The sequence below is a fragment of the Sorex araneus genome, chromosome 8 (assembly GCF_027595985.1).
Source record: "Sorex araneus isolate mSorAra2 chromosome 8, mSorAra2.pri, whole genome shotgun sequence".
Taxonomy (NCBI): Eukaryota; Metazoa; Chordata; class Mammalia; order Eulipotyphla; family Soricidae; genus Sorex; species Sorex araneus.
Genome location: NC_073309.1, coordinates 56,494,102 through 56,521,436, shown reverse-complemented (window position 1 = coordinate 56,521,436; position 27,335 = coordinate 56,494,102). Strand labels below are relative to the sequence as shown.

Sequence of the window (27,335 nt, the reverse complement as noted above, 5' to 3'; positions counted from 1 at the left end):
GGCACCTTGCCATGCATGTGCTTCCTTGCACACCTTTTCGTGCTTGGTTTACTAGCGGTGTTTGCCCGCTGTCGGTCCCAGTCGGCGTGGGGGGGGGGGGGTCCCGGGTCTCAGGCCTCATCCTCCCGCTTGACGATTGTGGTTCAGACACTGGAATAGATTTTCCTTTTCTTTCGGTGGTCTTGCATTTAGGAGATTGTGATGGGCCTTTTCTTTGGCTTACCCCACTTTCTTTGTTGGGGGGTTTTTCACCAATCCCCACCCCTTCTTCAGGCCCCTTGAGTCAGTTTGGTTGACGTCAGTCGCTAGATGGGCCGCCAAGCGGTTGCCCCGGCAACTGTCGCCTGATTGGCAGGGAAAGGGTGTGGCACGGCCGCTGCTGATTGGGCCCACTGGGCCCCGCCCCCTCCAAGCTGAGACTAAAGCGCGGGCCGCGGCCTGGGCAGACCTCGGGAGCCACCGGAGGACGAGGACCAGCCCGAGCGGGCGCGGGGACCATGGTCACTCTGGGCTAGGGCGCCACCACGGGCGCCTGGTCACCGTGTGGGCTGTGCCTAGAACACAGCGAGGTGAGGTGAGTTGAGTTGAGTGTTTTTGCGGTGTCGCGTCTGCACAGCCCGTCAAGGTACCGAGATTCGGTCATGGACCACAGACTGAACCTGCGCCCGCCTGTCGCAGGACCAGGATCTGGGGCCGCGCTCGCCGCGGTGATTCCATATTGATGGGCTGGCCAGAGTCTCCAGGTCCCTGTTGAGGCGGCAGCGAGCTAGGTCACACGCCATCTTGTCTGGGGAGGTGGGCATCAGGTATTGGAGGCCGTGGTGATCGGAGCAAGAGTCCGGTGGGTCTTGGGCTGCCAAGCATGACCCTCTCCCCTGCGGGTCCCGACTGGCACCTTTTGCAACCCTGCTTGCCAAGTCCGACTTGTGGGTGGGGCACTTTTGCCGCAGTGGTGGTGGGAGAAGCTCTGGCCTTGGGGACAGGATTTGGGGAGACCCCCCCCCATCTTGTTCTTGGTGGTTCCTAGCGTGGTACACAGGCACCGTCCTGATTGGTTGGCTGCAGTTGGGTGGGCGCAGGCCAAGCGCGGTGGGCGGAGCCGTCTGGACGGGGAGGGGCGGCGGCCGCGACCCTGGCCGTGACAGTGGCGCCCGCTAGTGGTGGCCGTGCGCCCGCATTGGCGTCCTCCTGCAGGCTGCCGCAGAGGGCAGGGCGCCGTATTGGGCAGCCCCCGCGCTGCCATGCTCGCGTAGTCTCTGTGGCCTGGGGTTCCTCACTGTGCCGCGGCACGTGAAGCGGGCCGTGGTTCCCCGCGGACTATAGAGGGACCTGTCCTTTGCGTGGGATGCCCGATTCCATGTCTCGGTTAGAGGCTGGGGAGGACGGACGCCCTGGGTTGGCGGCGGCTATGATTGAGGAGCGGGGGTTCTGGGACCCTACGCCGCGCTCTGGCAGGCACATGGGGGGGCTGCCCCGCCCACTTGGCTGCAGGCGGTGGGGGTCGGCCTGGTCTCGGCTTGGCGCTGTGGCCGCTCAGCCCAGTGCGCGGGCGCCATCTTGAATGATGGTAGCTGCCCGTGGGTTTGCCATTCCTCAGCCCTCCATGGCATCGTTGGCCGGCATGCGGTGGCATGTGCCAACTGTGTGACTGGGCTGGGGGACGGCCCCAGGTTTCGTGTCGTGCTGATGCGTTGCTACTGCTGACCGCTAGGTGGCAGCCGATGGCGTCTGCCAGCGCCATCTTTAGTGACGTGGGGGGCAGCGCGAGGGTGTGGGGGGGGTCGGCCCCGGGCTGCGCTCCTCCAGTGACTGCCCTGGAGGGACGTCTAGTTGGGGAGTCTCTGACAGGAGTCACTAAGGTGTCGCCCTGAAGGACCGACGGGGTGGCGCTGACCCCCTGCCCATTCCGGCTCTCGCCTTCGATGGCCTTGCTCGGTGCGTTGAGGCCCCGGGGCTGCACACAGCCTTGCTTTCTCAGAGGAGAATGCGGGGTTTGGGGTCTGGCATGCAGTTCTGGGTCTCCTCTCCAGTAGGGCTCGGAAACCGGGGATCTGAATCATGAGGAGGTAGGGCGTGGGGTCTAAGGAGAGAGGAAGGCCGGGCGCGTTGTGCTTGTGAAGAGAGTGGCTTGCTGAAGAAGGGCGCTCTCGAGTTGGTGGGGTTTGGGGGTCATGCATGGCTAGGGGCAGGGTTTGCTGTGCCCACTCCCCCAGGTTCAGAGCCTTTGATGCCTTGGTCTGCCATCCAGAGGATGGCAGAGTTCTTCACAGTTCCCCACTCCCTGCTCGACTCTGGTCCGGTCCTTTTGCACATCTAATTTTTCTTAAAAATAGGGAAAGCGGTCATTGGCTTCCTCCTTCGAGTTTCCTGTGGGCGACTGCTCTCAGCGCTTGCTCCGAGGCACAGCTGGACTTGAGATAGGAAGTGTTAGTCCTCTGGTGCTTATTGGTGACCCTAAGATACTAGTGAAGATTCTTGATCTACTTTTGACTACACTGGCCATCAGTTTCTGATTGAATTTCAGGTACTGCATCACAGGCAGCGGCTAAGTGAACTAATCTCTAAGGATACTTTCATCATTATTTCATGTAGGATGGTGGTAGATGTTGTTTATCAAAATGACATTAGGTTGATTTATAATAGATTGCCGTGAGCTCTGAGATTTTCTCTGAGCTTTTCTGTGAAATGATAAGGAATAAATACGTATGGTTGTGGTAAGAATTAGCAGATAATGAGAGTGTTGAGGATTGAATACAGCATGTACTTAATAGTACCTTCTTAGCCATTTTTTCCCCTCCACTTCTTTTTTCCTTTTGGGTCACAACTGGGGATACTCAGGGGTTACTCCTGGCTCTGCGCTCATCAGGAATTACTCCTGGCGGCGCTCGGGAGGGGGGGAGTCCAGGTCTGCGGTGTGCAAGGCAAATGCCCTACCCGCTGTGCTATCGCCCCTCCCCCTCCATTTTTTTTTTTTTTTTGCTTTTTGGGTCACACCTGGCGATGCACAGGGGTTACTCCTGGCTCTGCACTCAGGAATCACCCCTGGCCGTGCTCAGGGGACCATATGGGATGCTGGGATTCGAACCCGGGTCGGCCGCGTGCAAGGCAAACGCCCTACCCGCTGTGCTATCGCTCCAGCCCCCTCCCCCTCCATTTTTTAACCCTGACATGTGTCCTTTCTCTTTAGAGGCATGGTTAGTGCCATGTACCTGAGCAGTGGTGTTCTTGAATTGATTTCTTCATCCCAAATCTCATGTTTTTTTTTTTTTGTTTTTTTTTTTTTACGTTGCTTGTTAGAATGTTCCAAGATACCCAGAGATATACGCACCTATTGACCTACCTTTAGAGGGAAAAAGTTCTGGTCACCCCTAAGGGCTCATTGCCTACCGTGGGGAGCAGCATTGCCTCTGGGCTTCCATCCCAGCAAGAAAGCTAACTTTCTCCATTGGTTTCTCCTATTGCAGCTTTTGGGATATTTCAGTCAGACGAATACAGTTATTGCAAAATAAATTGAGTGTCTCCTGTTTTCTTTTTCATCCCCAGCTTTACTTTCTCAAGCTTCAACCCTTCTTGGAGAGAACTGGCAAGAGGAAAGAGGACTAAGGTGTAATCACTAAGTCCCAGCAGGGTCCAGGTGAGTGAAGAGTTTGTCAAGGAAGCACTTTTTCCATCATGCACCTTCTGACTGGCACACACTCCACTCTTGAGAACTCGTGGACTCTTCTGGTAGTTTGCCTTGGCCCCCTACCATACTTTTTGGTTTCCTGTTTTCCAAACTTGACTCTTCCTTCAGGTCTGCTCTTTCTCTCTTGAGTGATTAAGGAAGCGTAAGATATTCATCAATTTGGGCTGGAGCAATAGCACAGTGGGTAGGGCGTTTGCCTTGCATGCGGCCGACTCGGGTTCGAATCCCAGCATCCCATATGGTCCCCCGAGCACTGCCAGGAGTAATTCCTGAATGCATGAGCCAGGAATGACCCCTGATCATCGCCAGGTGTGACCCAAAAAGAAAAAAAAAGATATTCATCAATTCATCTATCAAATGTGATCTACTGGGTAATGGAAGTTATTGAAAACATAACTATGTGATTCCTGCCTTTGGAAGAGAAAGCTCACTGTGGACAGGGCACTGACTCTTGAAAGGTCAATCAGTGGATTGGCCCTGAAAGATGGAGAGTAGTCTTAGAGCACAGGGATGGAGGCTTTTTTGAGGGAGCCAGGTAGAGGAAGCAAAAGTTATGCCCAGAGCACAGGCACATTGAATGGAGCAAGGCTGAGGTGGGGCAGCATTGTGAAAGGCTTTGAAACTGTGGTAAGTATTTGGGCTTGATGTGAATCACAGTGGAAAGCTCTTGGGCTCTTTTAACCACAGGAGTAGCATGATGAGCACATTTATGTTTTAAAAACATCTGGTGTGGGTTTGAAAGGGGCAGGTAGAAACTGGGTTCAGGAAGACTAGCTTGGGATGTGGGTGAGATGATGGCTTGGATAAGCGAAGTAGATAGAAACTGAGAGTGCTGCTGAGGAAAGACTCAAGGGTTTGAACTCCCTGCTCATGCCCCGCTGTCGGACTTATACCAGCTCAGGGAGTCGTGTTACTGGAACATGAGCTAAGTTGCCAAAGGTCTGTTTATTATGTCAGAAATCTGATCTAGGGCAGGATGTCTGAATTTGAGTGACATAGTCCCTGACCTCAGTGTCACTGACAATTTCAGTTGAATGTGCTTACTAAGATAAGAAGCTGTGGTGCTGAGATATTGTTGCCCGGAAGAAGGCTGACACATGCTTCCAGGTGGGCCTCTGGGGACAGGTTTGTGTATCCTGGCCTCAGTGAGTGTGCCAAGCTTCTAGGGTCTGCGGAGACTCAGAACCCTTACTTCTTTAGTACTCATGCTTCGATTGCTCCATGTGTATTATTAGTGGCAGGGTCAGGAGACTGCCGTGAGCCATACCCACCTCAGATGAGCTCATGTTGAAAAGCAGTGACTGAAGTAGGACGTTCCCATTTGCACAGTGCTGGCTTGTTGCTTATGCGGGGAGATCCCAATGGCAGGGCCATGTATGACCAGCACATTCTCTCCCTGTAGGCTGACCTACATGGGAAAGGAAACCATAGTGAGAAGGTTGCCCGGTGAGTACACAGGGCCAGGAAAGGCCGTGGGGGAGCTGGCTGACCACTGGCTGGGAGAGTAGCAGGGTACCAACTACTTATAGTGGTGCCGTGCTGAGGTTTCTGGGGTCCAAGGTCCTAGGAGCTTTTCTTCATCCATGCTTTCCTCGGTAGCTTCTCAGATGAGTCCTCTCACTCCTGGAGGGGATTGCATCCAGCTTGTGGCCTGTTCTTTCATGCTTCCTTCCTTTAAAAACACATTTCACCTCCCAGTTACTGATTTTAAAATGAAGTCACAGGGCTGGAGCGAGAGTACTATGCTTTACACACATCTGACCTAGGTTTGATCTCTGGCACCCCATGTGGTTCCTCAAGCACTGCCAAGAGTGACCCCTGAGTGCAGAGCCAGGAGTAACCCATAACACCACCAGGTATGACCCCAAAACCAAAATAAATAAATTTAGAGAAGTCATACTGGCTTGGATCCTGCCAGTATCCTTGCATCCTTAAAGTAGATATATTTGTCTTGAATAATTTGGGGGCTGATTAAAAAAACCAAATTCTTAGATACTATTTCCTCTCTTTCTAAACTTTTTTGGGAAACCCCTTACTTACAACAGTAAGAAAATGTGGCTGCAGTGTGGTAAGTGCTGAGCTTGTGTGGTAGAGGTAAGCCCAGGGTGATGTGGAGATGACTGAAGTGAAGCTATCTGCAGACAGGGTGGAGGCTGTGGCTGGTGTGGTAGTGACAGTAGTCACTGCCCACTCACTCATATTGTCAGGTCAGGTCACTTTCTGCTGCCTGTCTACTGGTTTGTATTTGGCTGGAACAGGTAGCACACCTCAGCTGAGAGCAGTGGTTCCCAGATGGCCAAGGGCTTGCTGGATGCCTCTCTCCGGCAGATCTACAGGTCTCAGAATCTCACACTAGGAGGGCACCTTTCAGAGCTTCTGACACTCCAAAGGTGGAGAACCACTGCTCTGGAAGATGGGAGCTGCAAGCACACTTGCAGACTCGAGACTATGGGTGAATGGAGATGCAGACTGACGCACTGGGCACTGCACCTGAGCGGTGAGGCCAAGCGGGGCTGGGCCAGTGTCGTGCTCTGTGTGCATGCTGAAGTGGAGACTGCTGTCTGCAGAGAGAGGTAGTAGCATGGCACCCACTGGAAGAGAGAGAATAGCCTGCACCCTGTGCTGTCCTTGGCAAGTGGAGAGTAACTGCCTCGGTTCCAGCTCCTCTCCTGAGTTAGGTTGGATGAGCGAGGGGCTGAATCTTGGTACCCATGATGAGGGACCAAAGTAAGTAAATTCCCTCTGTCCTGCTGGGATATGGGGAGCCAGAGTCAAAGATGAAGATATGGAGAGTTTCACAGGCCCATTTGTTGAGTTCTCCCTGGCTTAGGTGAGCTCCCTCCCCACTCCTCCATGGAGACAAAGACCCCCACTGGGGGCAGGGCTGCCTCCTGATGTGGAAGGAGCAAGAACCCTTTGTTCTTATTATTTTCACAAAACAAAAATAAAATGTGAGAAAACACCCAAAGAGTGGTCTCTATGCAGCCACCTACACCCCACATGGGCAACCCTAACTGTCCATGATTTTGACAGTCCAGCTTATGCATGGAATTGCCTCTGCATTCATACTGCACACGGCACCTGTCGTGTTTGAGGTGAGCTGTGTAGGATACTCAGGAGCAGGCCTGGGGGCCTCATCTGTAAGCCTCTCTCCCGGGCCTGGGAAAGCTGCTTTGGCATGCCTTTTCTTTTCTCCCATTAGAGTGCTTCCTGGGGGCAGTAGCCTGCTCCCTACTTATCCCAATGCTTGGGCATTGGAATGTGCTTAGGCCCTTCCTTCAGTCCTTTGCCCATGACTTGACTCACATTGGGATCTTGGGGCTGCAAATGGAGAACAGGGTGGAGTTGGGAAGTGGCTGGTCACTTGACTGGGGGCATGGCTCCCTGGTGCCAGGTGTCCTGTGAGAGAGCTTTGGTCAGTCTGGTTGCTCTGGTGGTATCGTAGTTAGGTCACCGCAGTGTTCCATTTGCTGTGGGAATTCAAAGAATTCGATTTTATAAGTGGAATTGCTCAAGTTGGAGATAGACATGAGTTGCCAGAGGCGCTGGGGTGGGATGGGGGGTATTGTATGATTTGATACAATGACAGCTTGCAGTTATCATTTCCTTAAGTGTGTCTTGGGTCTGAGAACATTGAATTGATTCTCTGCCGTGTCATTTACAAAAGGCCAATTGAGGTTGTGGCCTGGGACTATGGGGTGGGGTATGTAAGGAAGGGCTAGGACAACCCCTCATTTTTCGTCTTTTGTTTTTGTTTTATTTGTTTTGTTTTGTTTTCTTTTTTGGTCACACCTGGCAGTGTTCAGGGATCACTCCAGGCGGTGCTGAGGTAACCATATGTGGTGCTGCAACTGAACCTGGATTGGCCATGTGCAAGGCCAGTGTCCACCCCACTGTGTTTGTTATTTTTTTTTGCTTTTGGGGCCATACCCAGTGATGCTCAGGGATTACTCCTGGCTCTGCACTCAGGAACTACTGGAAGTGCTGGGGAGACCATATGGGATGCCGGGGATCTAACCCAGGTCAGCCACGTGCAAGGCAAGCGCCCTACCCACTGTACTATCTCTCTGGCCCCTAGCACCCCACTGTGTTAGTACTCTGGGAGCAGCATGCTGCCAAGGCCTCTACTAGTGCTGTTGTTAGTTGGAGTCCGATTTCAGAAGTGAAATTGCTCAAGCAGGGTGGACAGTGGGATATGAGTCCTACAAAAGTTAAAATAAATTTAACTTTGAATTTATATTTTTGTTTAGGCAAAAATGCAGAAAAGTCTAGTTTAGGCTTCAAACTCTAAAATCCTTTTTGACCCTTATATTAAAATATTAACATTTTATGTCTGATTTGTTGGTGTTTTGGTATATGTATTTTAAAAATATTGATTCCAGTGGAATTGTTACAGATAATCTTTTAACCATTGTCAAGTTATTCACATTAATCACGAATTACGAATCACGAAATCTCGTTGATCGTCAAGTTGCTCGAGTGGTCTCAGTAACCTCTACATTCATCCTATCCCTGAGATCTTAGAAGTCTCTCTCTTCTCGGCCTTCCCAATGATTCTGCATTGGAAGCTCTTTCAGGGTCAGCGGAATGAGATTCAGCTGGTCACTAGCTTTGGCATATGAATACACCATGGGAAGCTTGCAGGCTGTCCCATGTGGGCAGGAAACTCTCAGTAGCTTGCTAGTTTCTCCCAGAGGGAAAAGTAGATTATAAGATATACACGGCTTTTTGGCCGTGTGCTTCTGGGAGCTTGCTTTTAAGTCTCTGGATGTTGGCCATTGATGGGATTACACACACCTGGGTTCCTCTCCTGGTACCTTCATGTGTCAGGCTTGTCCGAACATGTAGAGAGGGGCCTCGAGCATGGCTGTAGCTACGTTCTGGTGGTCTTGGGCTGCAGGAGCTCTGCTCGGGGCGGGGAGGGAAGCTGGAGCCCATCCCCTGGAGGGGCCCTGGGGAAGACAGCCAGGCTTGCGGGCAAGAAACTCCCGGCACCGCCGTCGCCGTGGGAGCCACCGCGTCCGCCATCTCCCAAGGGGCAGGCGCAGCCGGGCCGCGCCATGGACCCATTTACGGAGAAGCTGCTTGAATGAACCCGTGCCAGGTGAGAGAATCTTCAGAGGAAAATGGCCGAGAGGCCCACAGCCTCTCCAAGGGCCAGGACTCAAGCCAAGCGGGCCAGTGAGCCACTGTCAGATGCGAATAACCGGCAGCGCCTCCCCCTCCCCCAAGGCGAAGAGAAATCTTGTACAAAGCCCTCGCCCTCCAAAAAGCGCTGTTCTGATGACACGAAAGTTGAAGTGTCTAATCTGGAAAATGAACAGCCTGTGGGACTGGCTCCTGTGAGACCCTGTTTCCCGAACCCCGTGTCTCCTCAGACACAGCCCAGAGCCTCCGCTCCTGCCCAGGAGCCTGCCGCCCTCGCTAGGTCGCCCGTGGGTGGGTCACCAGGCCTGGGCTCCACACTGGAAGCACCCGCCGCCTCTTCAGTGAGGACCCGGATGCAGAAACTGGCTGAAAGGAGGCGCCACTGGGACGAGAGTGATGATGTGACAGTGTCCTCAGTGGATCCACCTGAGACCTGTGTCCTCTCGGTGCCAGCAGAGGCCAGGACTGCCTCCCCTCCTTGACCGCCCCCGTGGGGGGCACAGCTGCCCCCCTTGGCAGAAGGGGCCGTCTGGCCAACTTGCTGCTACTATTTGCTCCTGGGAAGATGACATCAGTTATTCATCTGCAAAACAAAACATTCACATTAATATTTTGTGGAATTTCATTAGATCACATGGTTGAATTGGGGGAAGGATTTGGAGCTTTACTACATCAGATCCATATACCACGCATGATATATGTCAGTCATGCTCTGATTTGTGACTTCTTTTGTAGAGATGCTATTTTTTAACAAGTCTTTTAATTTTCATAATGGAACCTGTCCATTTTTTAGCTATATTAAGGGAGTATGTTACAAGTGGTTCACTTGCTCATTTGTTTTAAGGTCTATTTCTACTGATATGAAACATTCAGATGGATAATTTCAGATAACTGAATGGTAATATCTTTGACCTCTTGTTTGGCTTGCTGGTTTTGTAACTCCACAATACAGGATAATGTTCACTAGAAGTAGTATTAAGATCTTCACTTTTGCTTTCATGAAAGTTTGGTTTGCACTTTGTTAATGCTCTACTTATCTAGAGTTTTTAATTATTATGGTTTTCTCCAGAAGGAATGTACAGGAGCTTGCCTTGAACTCACCATGCCTGGTTTGGTGCCTGGCACTGCATATGGTCCTGCAAACATTGCCAGATATGATGATTCCTGAACAAGGACCAGGAGTAAACCCTAAACAGTATTTACCTGCCCCAGCTCCCTGATTATTCTGCTTTTATAAAGAATACTTCTATTTCTCATCTTGAATTGTTTTTTCTGGGTCTAGGTATTGTTCTTTTCTTGAAAGTAATACATAAGGCTTTAGCCGCAGTGCTATCAGCATCCATAGCATGCCATTCAGAGGCTTCTGACCCCTCTTGCTCTTCTCTCAATTTATCAGCACATGTATTTATCTCTCCACCATATCTATAGGCCCTGCACATGTGGACTGTGTTCCTGTGGATCATGACTGCTTTTGCAGTTCCTGCGACTATCCTCACATACCCACACAGGTGATTACGTTGCCTCTGGAAGGGTGGGCCTGTGGTCTGTAAGGCCAGTGTATCCTTCTGAGTCTGGGTGTCAAAGGGTGGGCCCTGCCCTTCTCCACTCTTGTACCTCCCCTTCCTTCCCCTAAACAGAACCCTCAAAGACACAGCTATGCTGACTTTTTGGGCTCTGCTCTTGCTGGGCAGCCCCTCTTATGCACTCTGGGAATAGCTGGCGGTGCTCTCAGTGTCCCAATGGTTTCGTCCCTCAGAGCCAGACTGGGCACTTGCTTTCTTTGCTAGGAATGTTCTTCCTTGGCCAGACAGGGGAGGTGTTAGGGAGGGACTGGTGGAGCGGCCCAAGGTGTCTCAATGTCAGAGGTGTGTGTCAGTAGGTGTTAAAGCTTCAGTAAGGGCTGTGCAGGTGGAGCTGAAGCACCTGGGACTGAACTTGGGCCAGATCTTACTACCAAAGGCTTGTTTGAGACTCAGAGATTTAATTGTTCACTTACTGGTTTTATTTTCAAAACAGAACCAGTTTTTCTCTTCAACTGAAGACAGAAGTACAAAACTCAGTAAATTAACTCATAAAATCTTAGATTTCTCTCCCTTAATATCTACTTTTTGCAACAGTTGTGATTGAGCAATAATAAAGGACTCCAGACTGCAATTCTCTTCCCAGCTTATAAGGTGTCATTATAAGACTTTTGTGAATGCATACAAGAGCGTTCTATTTGTGTGTGTGCAAGCATATTGAAAAAGTGGTAGAAAAGTGGACCATGAGATTCACACTAGAATATTTTAGTTTCCAGTGCTTCTGTGGGTGTAAAGTCAGAACTATGTTGTCAACAATCCATTTCAGGCAGGTGTGTGTGTGTGTGTGTGTGTGTGTGTGTGTGATGTCAGTGTTGGGACCCGACTTGGTCAGGCACTAAGGGGCAGAGTGATGGAATGATCAATCTTAGCCCCTTCTCTAGAACTCACCTGTACTTGGAGGTCAGACAGATTAGCCCAGGCATTGAAGAATCGGCATAAGTGCATGGAATAAGGCAACACTGAAACCCACTTGAGGAAGTGGAATTAGCAGGAACTGAGATCCTGTGCTGCCTTCCATGAGGCTGAAAGGGCTATATGAGTGTGGGGCCTACTCACCCTCACTGGCACTGGGGTAGGTGTACATAATAGGGAGTATGAGTGAGCCACCTGGCACCTTGCCAAAGGTGGAGTGCCCTCTGCCTTGCATGTGCTCTGGGCTGTTTTAACAGTCCACCAAGGTAATAAGAGTTCAGAAAAATAGCAGCATTGTCCCCTGTGCCCTAGTAAACCCTCCCACCCTGCCCCGTCTAGTTTAGCTTAGGGATTATAGGTACTATTGATCCTGTGTGCAGAAATGGGACAGACTCCAGGACACCGAGTATGTGACCCAACATCACAACATTGTTATTAGCAGAGCGTAGCTAATCCTGCAGGACTTGGGGCTGTTTACAACAGCAATCTTCTGGGCATGGTTGGAGGGAGAGGGAGAGAGAGACAGAGAGAGAGAAAAAAAAGAGATTGGGAGGGTGTGGTGGGGAGAGAGTGTGCGTGTGGGCAGAGAGAGATTCTGTGGGGGAAATTGAATGTGAGAGAGATTGGGGTGGAGGGTGTGGGAGAGATTGGGTGTGAGAGGCGTGTGTAAGAGATTCTGTATGTGGGAGAGAGATTGTATGTGGGAGAGTGTATGTGTGTGTGTTTGCAGAGAGTTCATATGTGGGGGAGAGAGTGCATGTGTGGAGAGAGATTGAGGGAGATGTATGTGGGAGAGAGTGTGGGTATGGGATAGAGACTGTGGGTGTGGAAGAGGGTGTGGATGTATGTGGGATAGATTTTGTGGGGAGTGTGTATGTGTGGAAGTGTGTGGGAGATACCATACGAGAGAAAGTGCATGTGTGGGGGAGATCGTGTTTGAGAACATATGGGGGGAGAGAGATTGTGTTTGGGAGTGTGTGTATAGATTGTGTGGGAGAGAGTGTGTATATGCATGTGTGAGAGAGATTATGTGTGGGAGAGTGTGTATGTGTATGAGAAATTGTGTGGGTGTGAAAGATGGTATGTGTGAGAGATCTTGGAAGAGTAAATGTATATGTGTGGGGGGGAGAGTATGTATATGAGAGATTTTGTATGGGAGAGAATGTATATGCATGTGAGAGAGATTGTAGGGAAGACAGATTTGTGTATGGGGGAGCCTGAGATATTTTGTGTGTTGGAGAGTGTATATGCATCTATAAGAAAGATTGTGTGTGGCAGAGTGTGTATGTGTGTGTGGGAAAAAGATTGTGCGTGTGTTAATGTGTATGTGTGTGGGGGAGATGTTATGGGAGAGTGTCTATATGTGCATGAGAGATTTTTTTGTGGGAGAGTGCATGTGTGTGGGAGAGATTGTGTGTGTTTATACATGTGAGAGTGCATTTGTCTGGAAGAGAGTGTATATGTGTGTTTGGGAGACAGATTGTGTGCATGAGAGTGTGTATGTGTGTGGGAGTGTTGAGTGACTTTACACTCTCTTTCCTTTTGGCCTGTTCCCAGAGCATTGTTGGTGCTCCAGGTAGGTGCTCCAGTCCCACATTGCTGCCCAGTCTTAAACTTATGAGACATGCATATGTCTCCTTTCGATCGCCAGGTCCCTGGGGACTGATTCACAGGCTGCTGCATCTCTCTTGTTGACTCATGCCTGGTTCCTACAGTGAGCATTTTACTTAGAGAAAATGTTGCCTCCAAAGTTCTTATCCACCAACAAACCCAAGAAGTCATGGGTCCCAGATCTATATGAGCTAGACAGTGACTTGTCTAAGGAACCAGGTATCATCATAGGAGAAGGCACAACTGACTGTGAATTCTGTCATCAGAGGTTTGGGGATTTTCTCTATGTGGAATTTGCTGGGCCTTGAAAGACCCTGACCAAACTCCAAAACCTCTGCCTAGATTGGTTGCAGCCAGAAGCTTGCTCTGAGAAGACTGTTGAGCTCTTGGTCCTTGAGCAGTACCTGACCATCCTGTTGGAAAAGATCAAGCACTGGGTACAAGCAAAAAAGCCAGAGAGTTGTGAGAGGCTTGTTACTCTGCTGGAAAATTTCAAGATGCATGAACCCGAAGGTGAGCCTTCATGGATTCTCCTGGAGCTGGCATGGTGCTGGCCTGGCCCTTTACCCACAGGATGCCAGTTGCTCCTGCTACCCTTGTTCCCTCACCAAACATGGTATTTCCAAATCTCTCCTGGGTTATAGAACTGCTGCTTTAGATTTTTATTTTTTTGCTTTTTGGGTCACACCCAGCGATGCACAGGGGTTACTTCTGACTTATGCACTCAGGAATTACCCCTGGCGGTCCTTGGGGGATGCTGGGAATTGAACCTGGGTCAGCCACGTGCAAGGCAAATGCCCTACCCGCTGTGCTATTGCTCCAGCCCCTAGAACTGCTGCTTTAGGATCCAGTACCTTAGGGTGTGTGAAGGAAAGGCAGTCTGTGTGAGGTGGGTTCCCTGGGGAACTGGGGTACCTTGTGCCCCAAACCTAGTCTCCTACTATGAATAAAGCACGAGCATGTTGTGGCCCAGAAAGTCAGACACTGCACTGATTGGAGGTGAGTGGGAGGGTTGGGCGCACGAAGATCCACTCAGCTCACTTCAACCCCGCCCTGGAGTTGGGGAGGAGGAATGTCAAGAGAATGAAGGCACGATAATGAAGTCTTAAGTTCCATGTCTGTGTCATCTCAGATGACAGCAGCAGCGATGTCCCTGGTGAAGACAGTATGAATCGGAGGGTTCCAGAGTCCCTGCCACCACGCTCCATGTACTCTCTCTGCAGTGAGTAACCCCTGGGGTCTGCCGTCCAAGGAACATGGGCTTCCAGAATCAGCTGGCACTGGGCATGCAAACTCTAGCTGTGGCTCTGGGAGCAGGGAGGGAGAATTAACTAACTGCAGCGACAGAGTGCACTGTTCTACAGAGTCCCTGAAACAAATCAGGAAAGGGCAAACCGCATCACCCTTTTGCCTCCAAAGAGGTTGGATTTGGGGAGGGTGGTATAGCTTTTACTTCCATATGATGGGTTGTGGTGACCTGTCTGTTCGGGCTTTGCAGATAAGTTGGCTGAATGTGGGCATCAGTATGTGGGGCCTGGGAAATCAGGAGAAGCACCTATAGGGAGACCCAGCTTTATAGTCAAGAGGGGCTTGTTTTGTGCCCTCCCTCGGGGTGCTCTAGAAACAGGATTCTGGGGATCAAGTTGTAGGGGGAGTTATATGGTCCCAGGGAATCAAACACCTGATTTTGTGCCTCCACCTTTGTGCAGGGTAAAAGGATGAGTTGCTCTTAGGAGAGGGGCTTCTGTGAAGGGTATCAGTGTGCAAGCTTGCTCTGACTTCTGAAGTGTCTCGATTTTTCAGGTGACCGGTATCGAAACCGAAGCCGGGATCGGGACTGGGACCAAGAATGGGACCGAAACCAGGACTGGAATCGGGAGTGGGAGTGGGAGCAGGACCGAAGGGGCAGAAGCAGAAACCTGGAGCCTCGAGACCACTGGCACCACCCCAGGCTCCCCCGAGGCAGTAAGTCCACTGCTCCCCTTCCCTGCTTCCTGCCACTAGGCCAGCCCTGACCTTGTGATTCATGGCTCCTAACTCCTTCCCCAGGACTTCCTCAGCAGGACCTTCCCCTCCCTATGGAGAGAGCACTGCCACACAGGGAACTGGTGGAGGACAAGGACGAGGTGACACCTCAGGTACGCTCCGCCTTCACTCTGCCTGGGAAGGCCTCTTTCATTTCATAGCAGAGGTGCCTTAGTTTCTCCACTTCATCCACACCCATGGCCTGGGGCCTGTCTGCTGCCCATTTGTGTCCATCCATGTAGTGGAACCCCAAGACCTGGAATGGTATGCCTCGCCCCCAGCCGGCAGGAGTAAAACAGTCCTCTGTTGTGTGAAAGCTGACATGAGCTTGGTTGGGGTGAAGCCAGCCCAGCTGTCTGCTCACTGTGTGACTTCAGACCATTTCCTTAACGAAGCTGAGCTTCGGCTTCCTCATCTCTAAAATGGGGGAACTGCCGTGGGGAGTGACATAGAATAGGAAGCAGGTATCCTTCCAGTGGCTGCACAGGGAACACCCCACAAATGATCACTGTTAGGAGGCAGTAGCACTGGCGGAAATGATTAGGAATGAAGGATGTAGGGTTTGAACTGATCCTGAGGACAGGGTGGAGGCCCACGTGTAAGCTTGCATCTCCCAAGAATTTAGGCCTTGCCGGGTCAGTCTGGGGACATGGGGACCTAGACAGTTCACATCCTGGCTCAGGGAAACTTTCAGTTTTTCAACAGAGAAGGGCATTTGGCATTGGCACAAGTACTCTTCACATAAGTATCACTTATAATTGTAATTATTCACACTACTTTCAAGGAAAAAAATCAAAGGTGTTATGAAATTCTCCCAGAGCTGTTGATACTCTCAGCACTATCTCAGAGGCACCTTCGACATCTGAGAGATGGGAGGAAGATGTGGCGTGGCACTCGGTGGTGAGGGACCCCTGGCCTCTCCACAGTCTAGACAGAGGCCCTGGGCAGAACCATAACATTGCCCAGATTGTCAAGAGGTTTGTAACAGGCCAGAAATATGGTCCTGCTGTTGGTGTTCTGTCAGCTGAGCAGAGCTCAGGCCTGTCCCCAGTGCTCCTAGATAGGAATAAAGGTGATTCCCGAGGTGGGGCAGGGAGTGGGGAGGAGTGTAGTGGTGGTGAAATGAGGTTTGAATTCTACCTTGAAAACCATTGCTTGTTCTCTGTCCCAGAGGCAATCAAGAACCCTGAGTAAGCAGAAGTGTGTGGATCTTATTGAAAGCGGAGCTTCTGCCAGTCATACTGAAAAGGGTTCAGGCTAGAGAAGGAAGGAGGGTCAGGAGTGTCCAGTATCCTGCCCAAATGTGGGGAATGTCATTGTCTCAGGGAATCTCCATAAGTTCATGGCACACTTTTTATTATTATTAAGATATCTTGAGGAAACCAAACTGACCAAAATTTTAGAAATAGAGATAAAAATATTAAGTTTGTAGAAGCTTTCAAAACTTGAATTTAAAAATATGAAGTTCTTCAATATGTATTTACTCACTCCCTCACAGTGGGCAGTGTTGGTGATGATTTTCAAATATAGGCCTATTAGTCAGGGATGCAATTTCCCTGCTCTGTGGGGAAATGAGAAGTGCCAGCTTCTTGTTTTGGGGGGTATTAGACAACTTTCTGTCTAATGTGGTGAAGGTTCTAGGCATGAATCTGTGGAGTTCAGAGGCTGGAAGGAATACAAGCATCCTCAGCTTGGTTAAGCACTAGCAGGAAACAGGAAATGCATAAGGGGTTCCACAGAAGAGAAAATTCTCCTAGTCTTTTGGTGGGACATGAGAGCATACTACTTACTACTAACAGCAGAATGGAAGGGCAAGGCTGCAGGGGATTGAAGATCAGACCCAGGACCTCATCCCTACAAGACACGTACCCTGAGCCTCATTACAGTGTAGTGAACTTTGGCTTGGGGGAAATCTATTTGCATAGTATTGCTGGACTTTAATCAGCATCACTTTTCTTTCTCTAGAACATCGTAATTAAGCATTGAATGCACACTTATTTTCCAGAGATGAGGCAGATGGAGATAAAGGTTGAAAAGTACCTCTTCCCTTTGGCAAGGCCTGTGGGATTGTTGACACCAGAGATGGTGTCCCGTGTCTGCTCTCTTACTCCTCAGTGAGGAACTCCAGTTCCCTCTATCTCCAACTGCAGAGGCATTTTCTCCTTGTCCTTTTCTTTGCTGTCACGAGCTCCTGACACAACAAAAACACAGGAGGCATGGTGAGAAACCGGAGTCCCACCTGACATCCATGGGTGGAGACCATCCCACTGTGGGAGTTGGGTGAGCCCCAACCTGTGCTTCTTGGGCTTTTTAGAGCTAATGTTACCCTAAGACTTCTCAGCTTTGCCTGGAAAGAGGTTAGTTTGTTGAGCCTATTTACTTTCTTATCATAATTTTTTTGAGCCACACCCAGCAGTGCTCAAGGCTTACTCTTATGTCTGCACTCAGAGATCACTCCTGGTGGGGCTCACAGTACCTCTGTGTAGTATTGGGAATTGAACCTGGGCTAGCTGCGTGCAAAGCAAGTGCTATTCCCACTGTGCTATATCTCCAGCTCCTGAAATGCTTGCTTTTGGTGGTATTTTCTCTTGTCTCTTTGTTGGCAGATACTCAGCAAGGCTTTCCTCTTAAATCTCAGCACCATTAGTTTCTCCCATGAAGTGGATGTGGGTCTTGGCAAACCCTTTTCCTATGGCTCTGGGAGGGACTTCCAGCAGTAGAGCTTTAGTAAAGTTAGTATTGAAAAGTCTTTATGTCATAATTTTGAAATAGAAGGTGCAGCTTCTATGTTTACAGAAAACTTGGCAGAAAATCCTCACCCACAGAATTACAAGGCAGGCTGATGCTCATCTTTCTATTTTACAGATGAATAGCCTGAGGTTCACAAAGCTTTCTATCCCCAAGGGGTACAGCTCACACATGGTGCAGTCTCTCTGGGGTGCTTGAGTTTTCTCAGGCTCCCTCACTGTCTCCCTTCTTGAATCTGTCTCTAGGCCTCGTGCTGTACTAGTAGGACTCCAACTCTCCCAAACATCAATGCTCTAGAGCAGAGAGAGAGAGAGAGAGAGAGAGAGAGAGAGAGAGAGAGCGCACTCCTGAATCATGGTAGAGTGTGACTTGGTGCTGACCTTAGAGAGCCCAGCTGCAGCCCTATTGTCTTGGACGCTGTGAGAACAGAGAGAAGCCTTGGGACTTGTTTTCTGCCATTGTCCTCTGCCCCTTGCATGTACCCTGCAGAGTGGAAAGTATCCACAGATACCCCCCACCACCCTAGGTCAAAGCTTTGCACTGCAGTTTCCACCCAAACCCTTCTCAGACCCTTTGCTCCCTTTTGCAGCTCAGCCTAATCACCACTGGTTCTCTGTACCCCACTTATTGTTTATTGTTCTCTAATCATTTCATGAGTCTTTTCTCTCCACCCAAATTATAAGCTGCATGAGGGCAAGGAATATGTGTCATGCGTCTTTTGGATCTTCCTCAGAGTATAGCGCCAAGGTAGGTACAAAGTAGGACCTTAGTCAAACTTGTCTGGATCACTCAGAGTGCCCCATGCTGTGAGCACCTCCTCCACACCTTTGTGTATGCTGTCCCCCTGCCACTAGCACTGATCCCAGTGGCGTCTACATGCTTACAGTCCTGTGCTTGCTGTTTTCAGGACATGGATGCCATGTCAAACCAGGATGATGTGGACCTGGCTGAGGATAGGGAGCCTCAGAACCCAATCCAGGACAACATGGAGAACTACAGGAAGCTTCTCTCTCTGGGTAAGCAGTCAGTGGTTGTTTCCAAGCTTTAGTCCATTAAAAGTCCATATTAACATTTATAGCCTTTAAGGGTAGGAGTCTTTGAACATTTCAAATAAGAGAGTAAAATAATGCAGTTTGTGTTTGTAAGGAATCACTTGGGGCACAGGAAGCTGGCTCAAAGGGCTGTAGTGCTGCTTTGGCTGCTGGAGGCTTGGTCTAGCCCCTCTCTGTATATGGTCCCTTGAACATCACTGAGATTGGCCCCTGAACACTGCTGGCCTCAACTCCCACAACCCCAAATTTGGTTGGGTGAAAAATATAGTTGTACGTAGCAGGGGAGATATAGAGATGGTTTTTGCCACAAGAGATAGTACTCTCTCTAGAATGAATGTGAAATTTTTAAATATATACTTAAATTCACATGCATGCTTGAATACACACACCTGATTGGATTCCCCTAGGAGACACCTATATCAAGTCACAGAAAGCCACAGGCTTGCAAATGGAAGCCTGTCCAAGAGGGATAACATCAGGCAGCAGAGCCTCCAGGAGCTCTGAGTTGGGAGAATGGGCGGGAGAACAAGTACATGCTGGGAGCAAGCCATGGTAATGAGTGCAGAGGAGGGAAAGACAGAAAGGGATGCGCTGGGTTAGAGTCTTTGTGCAGGTTTCTAGTTAAGAGTTGCCAGGATTGACTCAAGTTCACATTAGAGAGGGCTAAGGAAGGAGTGGAAAGGAAAGAGAATGCAGGTAGAAGATGCTCAGAGATCTAAATAGGGACTGCTTCCCATTTTGTGGCTCAGGAAGATGATGATACACATTTGTGGTGACAAGTCTTTGTCCTAACTTGAGTTATTCTTATGAACAGGGGTCCAGCTTGCTGAAAATGATGGCCATTCTTATATGACACAAGGCCATTCCTCAAGGTCAAAGAGAAGTGCCTATCCCAGCACCAGCCGAGGTAAGTATACACTGGGGGCCTTCACTGTCGCTGCTTGAATCAGTGAGATAGAGTCTGCACACACCAGGTTCTGGTCACAGCAATGTCACAGAAGTGCCACTGGAATGTTGCAATTAGCATAGGGACTAGGAGGACTGATGTTCAGTGTTTCTTTTCAGGTCTGAAAACTGTGTCTGAAGCCAAAAAGGCAACCCATCGGCGGGGAATTTGTGAAGATGAATCTTCCCATGGGGTGATCATGGAGAAGTTCATCAAGGACGTCTCCCGTAGCTCCAAAGCTGGAAGGGCCAGGGATTCTAACGATCGTTCACAGAGATGTCCCAGGCGGCCAGAGAACGTCTGGAAAGGCCTTTCATTCACCAAGCGGGGGTCTGTGATTCGGGAGAGGGGTTATGAGGCAAATGCCTCTGGGGGGGTAGGTTTTCATTTGAACTCAACTCTTGTTTCCAAAAAGAGAGTTACTGAGAGAAAAAGGCGCTATCAGTGTGACACAGAGGGGCAGGGCTCCACTCATGATCAGAAAGGCTATGCCAGGAAGAGACCCTTTGAATGTGGTGAAATGAGAAAAGCCATGAGTCTGGGCAGCCTTAGCTCCCCCTCCTTCACTGAGTCTCAGCCAGTTGATTTCACAGTGATGCCCTATGTGTGTGATGAGTGTGGGAGGTGTTTCAGTGTGATTTCAGAATTTGTCGAACATCAGATCATGCATACGAGAGAAAATCTCTATGAGTATGGTGAATCCTTTATTCACAGTGTGGCTGTCAGTGAAGTCCAGAAAAGGCAGGCTGGTGGGAAATGCTTTGAATGCAAGGAGTGTGGGGAGACCTTTAGCAAGAGTACTACTCTTGCTGAACATCGGGAAATTCATGCTAGAGAGCATCTTGCTAACTGTAAAGATGAGGAGTATGAGGAGCCCTTCATGCCTAGCCCCACCTTCAGTGAGCTTCAGAAAATGTATGGGAAAGACAAATTCTATGAATGCAAGGTATGTAAAGAAACCTTCCTTCATAGCTCTGCCCTGATAGAGCACCAGAAAATCCATGGCAGAGGGAATTTCTCTGATGTCAAAGATAACGAGCGCAGGGAAATCTTTAAGCCTAGCACCAGCCTTCATGAGCTTCAGAAAATGTACGGTAAAGAGAAACTGTATGAATGCCAGGTATGTGCAGAGGCCTTCCATCACAGTGCATCCTTGAAAGAGCACCAGAAGATCCATATTCGAGGAAAGTCCTTTGAAAATAAGGGCAAAGTGTGTGAGAAAACCTTCATTCCTGGTCAGAAGAGGCATCAGAAAACTTTCTCAAGAGATAAGTTCTATGGCTTTAAAGATGATGGAAATGCCTTTATGCCAAGCTCCAACCTCAGTGAGCACCTGAAAATTCTTTCTCGCAAGAACCTCTATGAAGGTAGGAGCTATGAGAAATCTGTGATTCGTAATTTGCCCTTCACTGAATCTCAGAAGAGTCATACTATTACACGACCACCCGAACATGAGGAGGAAGAGAAGGCTTTCACCATCAGTTCTAACCCTGATGAAAGCCAGAAATTTCCCATGAAAGAAAAGATCTATGAGAGGAAACCCTATGAAAGGTCTGTTATTCATAGTTTAGCCTTTGCCGAAGCTCAAAAAAGTCACAGTGCTGGGAGCCCCAGTAGGCCAAAAGCTATGGCAGAGTCTACCATTCAGAGTGCAGATGTAGCTGAGCACCAGAAAGTCTATGCTGGAGAGAATCCCTCTGAAAGAAAGACATCTGAGAGGTCGGTTATCCATAGCTTGGGAATCTTTAAATGGCCCAAAAATCGCAATGGAAATGAATTTGTTGAACATCATGAGAAGGGAGAATCCTCCATCTATGTCTCAGACTTTAATGATAAGCAACAGAAAACTCTCAGAGAAAGCCCCAATGAAGGAAGTAAGAGTAACAACTACAAAGGTTCTGTAATACACAGTGTATCCCATGTCAAATCTCAGAAAACTCTTGCTGGAGAGGGGTCCAGTGAGTTTAAGACTGATGGAGAATTGCCTGTTTCCATCTCAAATATCTGTGAACATCAGAAGGCACGTGCTAAAAAGAAAAACATCGAATGTAAGAACTATGAGATCTCTGTAATCCAGTCCCTTTGTTTTGGTGAACTAGGAGCAATTCACCCTAGAGAGAAATTCTATAAGTGTCAGGTGTGTGGGGAATCCTTTGTCCATAGCACTGACCTTACCGAGCATCAGAAGATTCATGATAGAAGGAAGCCCTCTGGAATGAAAAACTATGAACGATCTGTTATCTGCAGCTTAGCCTCTACCAGCCTGCAGACAAATTACACTGAGACCCAAGCACAGATAAGATGTTCCAAAAAGCCAGTGAGGCTGAGGTGTGCAGAGCAGCCAGTGCAGATGAGGTTTGCGGAAGCACCGGCACAGTCGAGGTGTGCAGAGCAGCCAGAGCAGTCAAGGTGTGCAAAAGTACAAGCACGTGCAAGTTGTGTAAGGAAACCAGTGCACAGCAAGTGCAGAGAGTGTGGAGAATGCTTTGCTACCATACGAGACCTTGGTGCACACCAGAAAATATATGCCCAAGAGAAAGTTCACAGGAAAAAGCTGTTTGGAGACGCTGTTAATCGGGGTACCTGCTATGATGGGTCTCGACAGAAAGAGCCTCAGCAAAAACAGCCACAACAGGAGGAGTTGTCGGAAGATGAAGAAGAGGAGGAGGCGGATGATTCAGTCTACAGTTGTAAGGACTGTGGGCTGAGTTTTGCAGATCAGGCAGACCTTAACGATCATCAGAATGTTCAGAGACATTATCTCATTAATACTTGTAAGTACAAGCAATCTGTAATTCACACCAATTCTATCAGTGAATATCAGCAAGATTCCATTGGAGAGCAGCTGTATGAATGCCCAGCTTGTGGAGAATCTTTTGTTCATAAGTCATTCCTTTTTGAGCATCAGAGAATCCATGAGCAAGATCAATTTTATAGTCAAGGAAGATATGATGAATCTTTCATGCCACCCTTGATCATTAACCCACAGAGACCTCATGCCCCACAGAAGAATCCTGCAGGGATGTTCCTTCAGTGCCAGGTATGTGGACAAGATTTTGTTCATTTCTCTGTCCTTAGTGAACATATGAGAACTCATGAGGGAGAGAATTTTCTGGAGCAGGGTGAGAGAAGGGAAGAAGCTATTGTCCCAGGCCTAGCCCTCCCTCGGTTTCAGAGAAGTCAGACTAAGGAAAGACAGTATGAGTGTAAAGCATGTGGAGAATTGATCCTTAGTCATTCAGACCTGAGGGAGCACTTGAGAGTTCATGAGAGAGATGAGCTCTATGATTATGGGGTCTCCTTTGTTTATACCTCATTTCTCACTGAGCCCCCCAAAAGAGATTTGCCATTCTATGAATGCAAGGACTGTTGCAAGTCCTTTATTCACAATACAGTCCTCACCAAACATCAGAAGCTTCATAAAGAATCCCAGGATGTAAAAACAGATATGTTGCTTCCACGAGTAGATCTGCAGATTCGGGGGTCAAATGTAGAGATTGCAGAGCAGGAAGTAAAGGCTGATAAACCCAATGGAGAAGCTGAAGGACTTGATGGAGAGGCTGCAGAACCGAACAGAGAAGCTGAACAGCCTGGTGGAAAGGTGGAACAACCCAGGGGGGATGCAAATGAGCCAGATGGTGCTGGGATTGAAGACCCAGAAAAAAGAGCTGAAGAGCCAGAGGAAGATGTGGATGAACCAGATAGTGCTGGAATTGAAGACCCAGAGGAAGAAGATGAAGATGAAGAGATTGAGATAGAAGAGCCCTCCTATGACTGTAGGGAATGTGGAGAAACCTTCACTGACAACTCAGCCCATCGTGAGCATCTGACAGCCCGCGCCAGGGTGATAGTGTGTGAGGCTGGAAGTACCTATGGGGAAAGCTCATGCTATGCTGCATCTGCTGTCAGCACCAGCACCGGGACTGGCGACAACAAGCACTTCAATTGTGATGTCTGCGGACAGCTTTTCGGTGACCATTTGTCCCTTGCTAGACACCAGAATACTCATATTGGCTGAGAACACAAGGAGAAAATGAGCGAAGCTTCCCTTAGAACTGGACCCTTACAAAACCATGGAGAATTTAAACTATCCCATAATAGTGCCCATGTATATACCCAACCCCTCAGACTGAAAAGAACCTCCAGGTGCAACTCCTTCCATTTTTGCTCTCCCCACTGGGCTCCAGTGTATGTGTGTGGGAAAGCCATAGCACCGACTCCCCCCACTGACCCTCCCACACACTCTGAGGGAGACCCTGGGAGGTCAAGACTAGAGACTGATCATCAACTGTAGACACTTCATATACTTGTCAGTAGCCTAGACCCAATGTTTCCTGAGATGTACATAGCAAAGTTTAGCCAATAGTAATCACATGTTTAGATTGAATATGCTGTATAGTTCCTAGTTCACTGTGCAGAGGTACCTTACCTGGCACTAGTTTTTTTTTGTTGTTGTTGTTGATTTTTGAGGAGGCAGAGAGCAACAATTAGAATATATTTATAAGCATTTTTAGATAGCACTTTTAGATAGTTATTCGAACCATCTATCATTTTGAGAAGTGTGTATTATTCCTTAATCTTAAAATATTCATGTAAAGGTATAGGCATAGAAGGTACAAAGAGTTAAAAAATAATTTGCTGTTTGAAAAGAAGAGTACTTTAAGCTTCCTTTCAGACATTTGGACTATATCAACACTTTGGAACCTCATGTTGTATCAGCCTTTACAATATTCCATTAGCCTTTGTGACCCAAATTGAATAGTTGCCACATTGTAGCTTGCAAATTCTTACTAGAAATATTATAAGTTTTGTTATATTTTAAGCCTTCTAGTTGTGTGTGCAGTAGTGAATTCCCCAAAGCAGAACCTTTTCCCTCTAAATCTTAGGTTTTTCCCTTTATAGAGAGTGGGTTTCATCCATCACTAGATCACTGGAGTGCCTAATGGAGGTTGGGAACCGTCAGGAGAGGTTGTTATGTGTGAATAAGGATGCAGGCTAAGGAATTGAATCATTTCAGTGTGCATGCACATGCTGCCTTAGGTGACAGTACAGTGTGGCTGTGTTCATATGTACTGCCGTAGATCACTGCACTTAGGCGCCAGGAGCTCATATCCTTCGCGCTTTCTGCCACAGAACAGATTCTTGGCATCACTTGGCTGACCCTCTAGCTAGTAGGTTTTTTTTTAATCTAAAAAATGCTTTCTTGGGGCTGGAGAGATAGCACAGCGGGTAGGGCGTTTGCCTTGCACGCGGCCGACCCGGGTTCAAATCCCAGCATCCCATATGGTCCCCTGAGCACGGCCGGGGTGATTCCTGAGTACAGAGCCAGGGGTATCCCCTGTGCATCGCCAGGTGTGACCCAAAAAGCAAAAAAAAAAATAAAATAAAATAAAATAAAATAAAAAATGCTTTCTTTTTAGTCACCCCAAGCTTAACATGGACTCAGGTTCCCCAGCAGCCTTAATTTGTTCCATTCTCATCTGTCCCTGGTGCCGTCAGTCTTCCCAAGTATTTTGAGCCATTTGTTAGTGTGTGTTTTCCTTTAACCAGAAACTGACCTCATGGCTCGAGGCTCCTGTGTCCTGTCCTGTGTGCTACCTCTGCTTCTTTTGCTCCCCTTCCTATTCCATCATAACTGTTAGGAGATTTCTTTTGCTTTTAGTTGACTGGGAAAAAAAAAACTTAAAAAAAAAAAAGCAGATCTGTTATAGTGGTTGGAAGAACAGACAATTAAAACAAGCAGAATTAAATCACCTGCTGGAGGATGTATCTTACCTTGCTACTGAGGTCAGCACAGTAAGAACCCCAGGGGGAGTGTCCACAGCAAGAAATGCCAATATTTAGCAGAGAAGATGAATTGGAAATGAGTAAACCAAAGAAGGGGATACTGCTGCATCTCGGACCAGGGGAATGAGGAAGCAGGCGGGATGCCAGCAGAGGGGCTGGAAGGCTAGTCTGCTGACATGAAGCTTAGCGGGGTGTTCTTAGGTATTTTATACCAGTGCTTCTCAACCTTTTTCCAACTAGCCCCGCAAACACACCTTTTTTCCTGCCCCCCCAGGTTGAGAAGCACTGGTTTAGAAGAAAACCCAGTGTTTAGGTGAGGGCCAGCTGCATAGCGAAACCCAAGGTTGGAATGGACAGGAGAAAACAGGAGCAGTGAGGCACTTTGTCAGAGCACCCTCGGAATGGGTACCAATGTGCATGCCATCATGGTGAGCTGGGGCTCATGCAGTCGGGCAGTATTCATTGGTAGAACCTTTCTGGAGAACAACATGCCAAATGTCAGGGTGTCCATTTCAACCTTATGTTAGAAAAAAGTAAGAATAATTTCAATGCCAAACAATAAGGCAATAATAAAGAACTTGGATATCCATGAAGTTGTATGCAGCTGTTTAAAAGTGATAATTATGAAAGGTTGTGTAATAACAGGAGATATATTTACAAAATATTAAGTGGAAAAAAACAGGATTCAGAATTATATTTATACTACAATTATAACTGTTAAAAATGTATACTTATAGTCAAAAGCTGTTGTGTTGTAGACTTATAGTGGAGCATTATTTTCTTATGTTGAATGTTCTTTATGATAGTGTTACTAAAATTTATAATCACATTTCCTATTGTGAACATAATTTGAATTCATTAGATACTTAAAAAATAAAGAAAACTGGAGGAAAAGAATTCATATTTCTAGATTCCCACCATCCAAAGATAAGTATACTCTTCATCACTTGTATTACTTGTCATCCCGTTGCTCATTGATTTGCTTGAATGGGCGCCAGTAATGTCTCTATTCATCCGTGTTGCGTGCTAGTGTAGCCCAGTGGCATCTGCTCGCTCCAGGAACTCGAAGAGCATCAAATCGTTGGTTCAGGGTCTTGATGAAGAAGTCTGACCATCTCGTAGGTGGGAAGCCAGGCATTCTTTTGACGTCCCATGGAATCCAGTCGGTAACAGCTCTAGTCCAATGGTCATCTCCAAATCGCATTACGTGTTCAGCCCATCTGATTTTCGACGAAGGCAGGTGCATGTTTGTCAGCGTGCAGACACTCTTCATATTCTTGTTTATTCTTGCTTCTGTGCACAGCTTTATGATTGTAACCATGTCAAATAGTATATTCAAATAGCTGTTTTGTGGCCTTTGTGAGGTTATGGTTAAACATTTGCATTGTAATGTTTTTGAAGATTCCTCATGATTATGCTTGTTTCTATTACAAGTATAATACAGACCCAGTGGGAAAATATTGGAGAATAGGAGTAAATTAGAAAAGGTTTAAAAAGTTACCCATATTCCCAGCACCCAGCACCTAGCACCTACTGCTAACATCCTGGTATACTTCCTCCATCGTGATTCAGTGCACATGTTTGTGACTGTAACATTGCTAAATCAATAAATGGAAAAAGGGAATTAAAAATAGTGTTGTCATAAAATTATGGTTAAATATTTTATCTCAAATTCTTGGATCTTTAATGTTTCAGTATTAAATTTTGTGCATGTACTTCCCCATAATAATTCTACTCCATTCTACTCACCAAACTTGGAGAAATTCAGTAATGTGAAAGAAAAAATAATTTACTTATCTTCTGAACATCAAACTGTTGTTAACATCTTGATCTGTGCCTGG

General features: G+C 48.1%; 1 protein-coding gene across 3 annotated transcripts; it reads left to right on the top strand.

Annotated features, from left to right (window-relative positions):
• The first annotated feature begins 438 nt into the window (after positions 1-438).
• Positions 439-26,391, top strand: PEG3 (paternally expressed 3). Of its 3 annotated transcripts, XM_055145302.1 has the most exons (11): positions 439-574; positions 3,544-3,634; positions 10,262-10,341; positions 13,279-13,449; positions 14,069-14,158; positions 14,740-14,901; positions 14,986-15,074; positions 18,393-18,456; positions 18,617-18,725; positions 19,576-19,668; positions 19,827-26,391. In XM_055145302.1, the coding sequence occupies exons 8-11, from the start codon at positions 18,397-18,399 to the stop codon at positions 23,723-23,725; spliced, it is 4,161 nt and encodes a 1,386-aa protein (XP_055001277.1). In that variant the 5' UTR covers positions 439-574; positions 3,544-3,634; positions 10,262-10,341; positions 13,279-13,449; positions 14,069-14,158; positions 14,740-14,901; positions 14,986-15,074; positions 18,393-18,396; the 3' UTR covers positions 23,726-26,391. The 3 variants fall into 3 exon arrangements, with proteins under 3 accessions (XP_055001277.1, XP_055001275.1, XP_055001276.1); XM_055145300.1 differs by lacking the exon at positions 18,393-18,456; XM_055145301.1 differs by having other exon boundaries at positions 14,986-18,456.
• Positions 26,392-27,335: the final 944 nt, after the last annotated feature.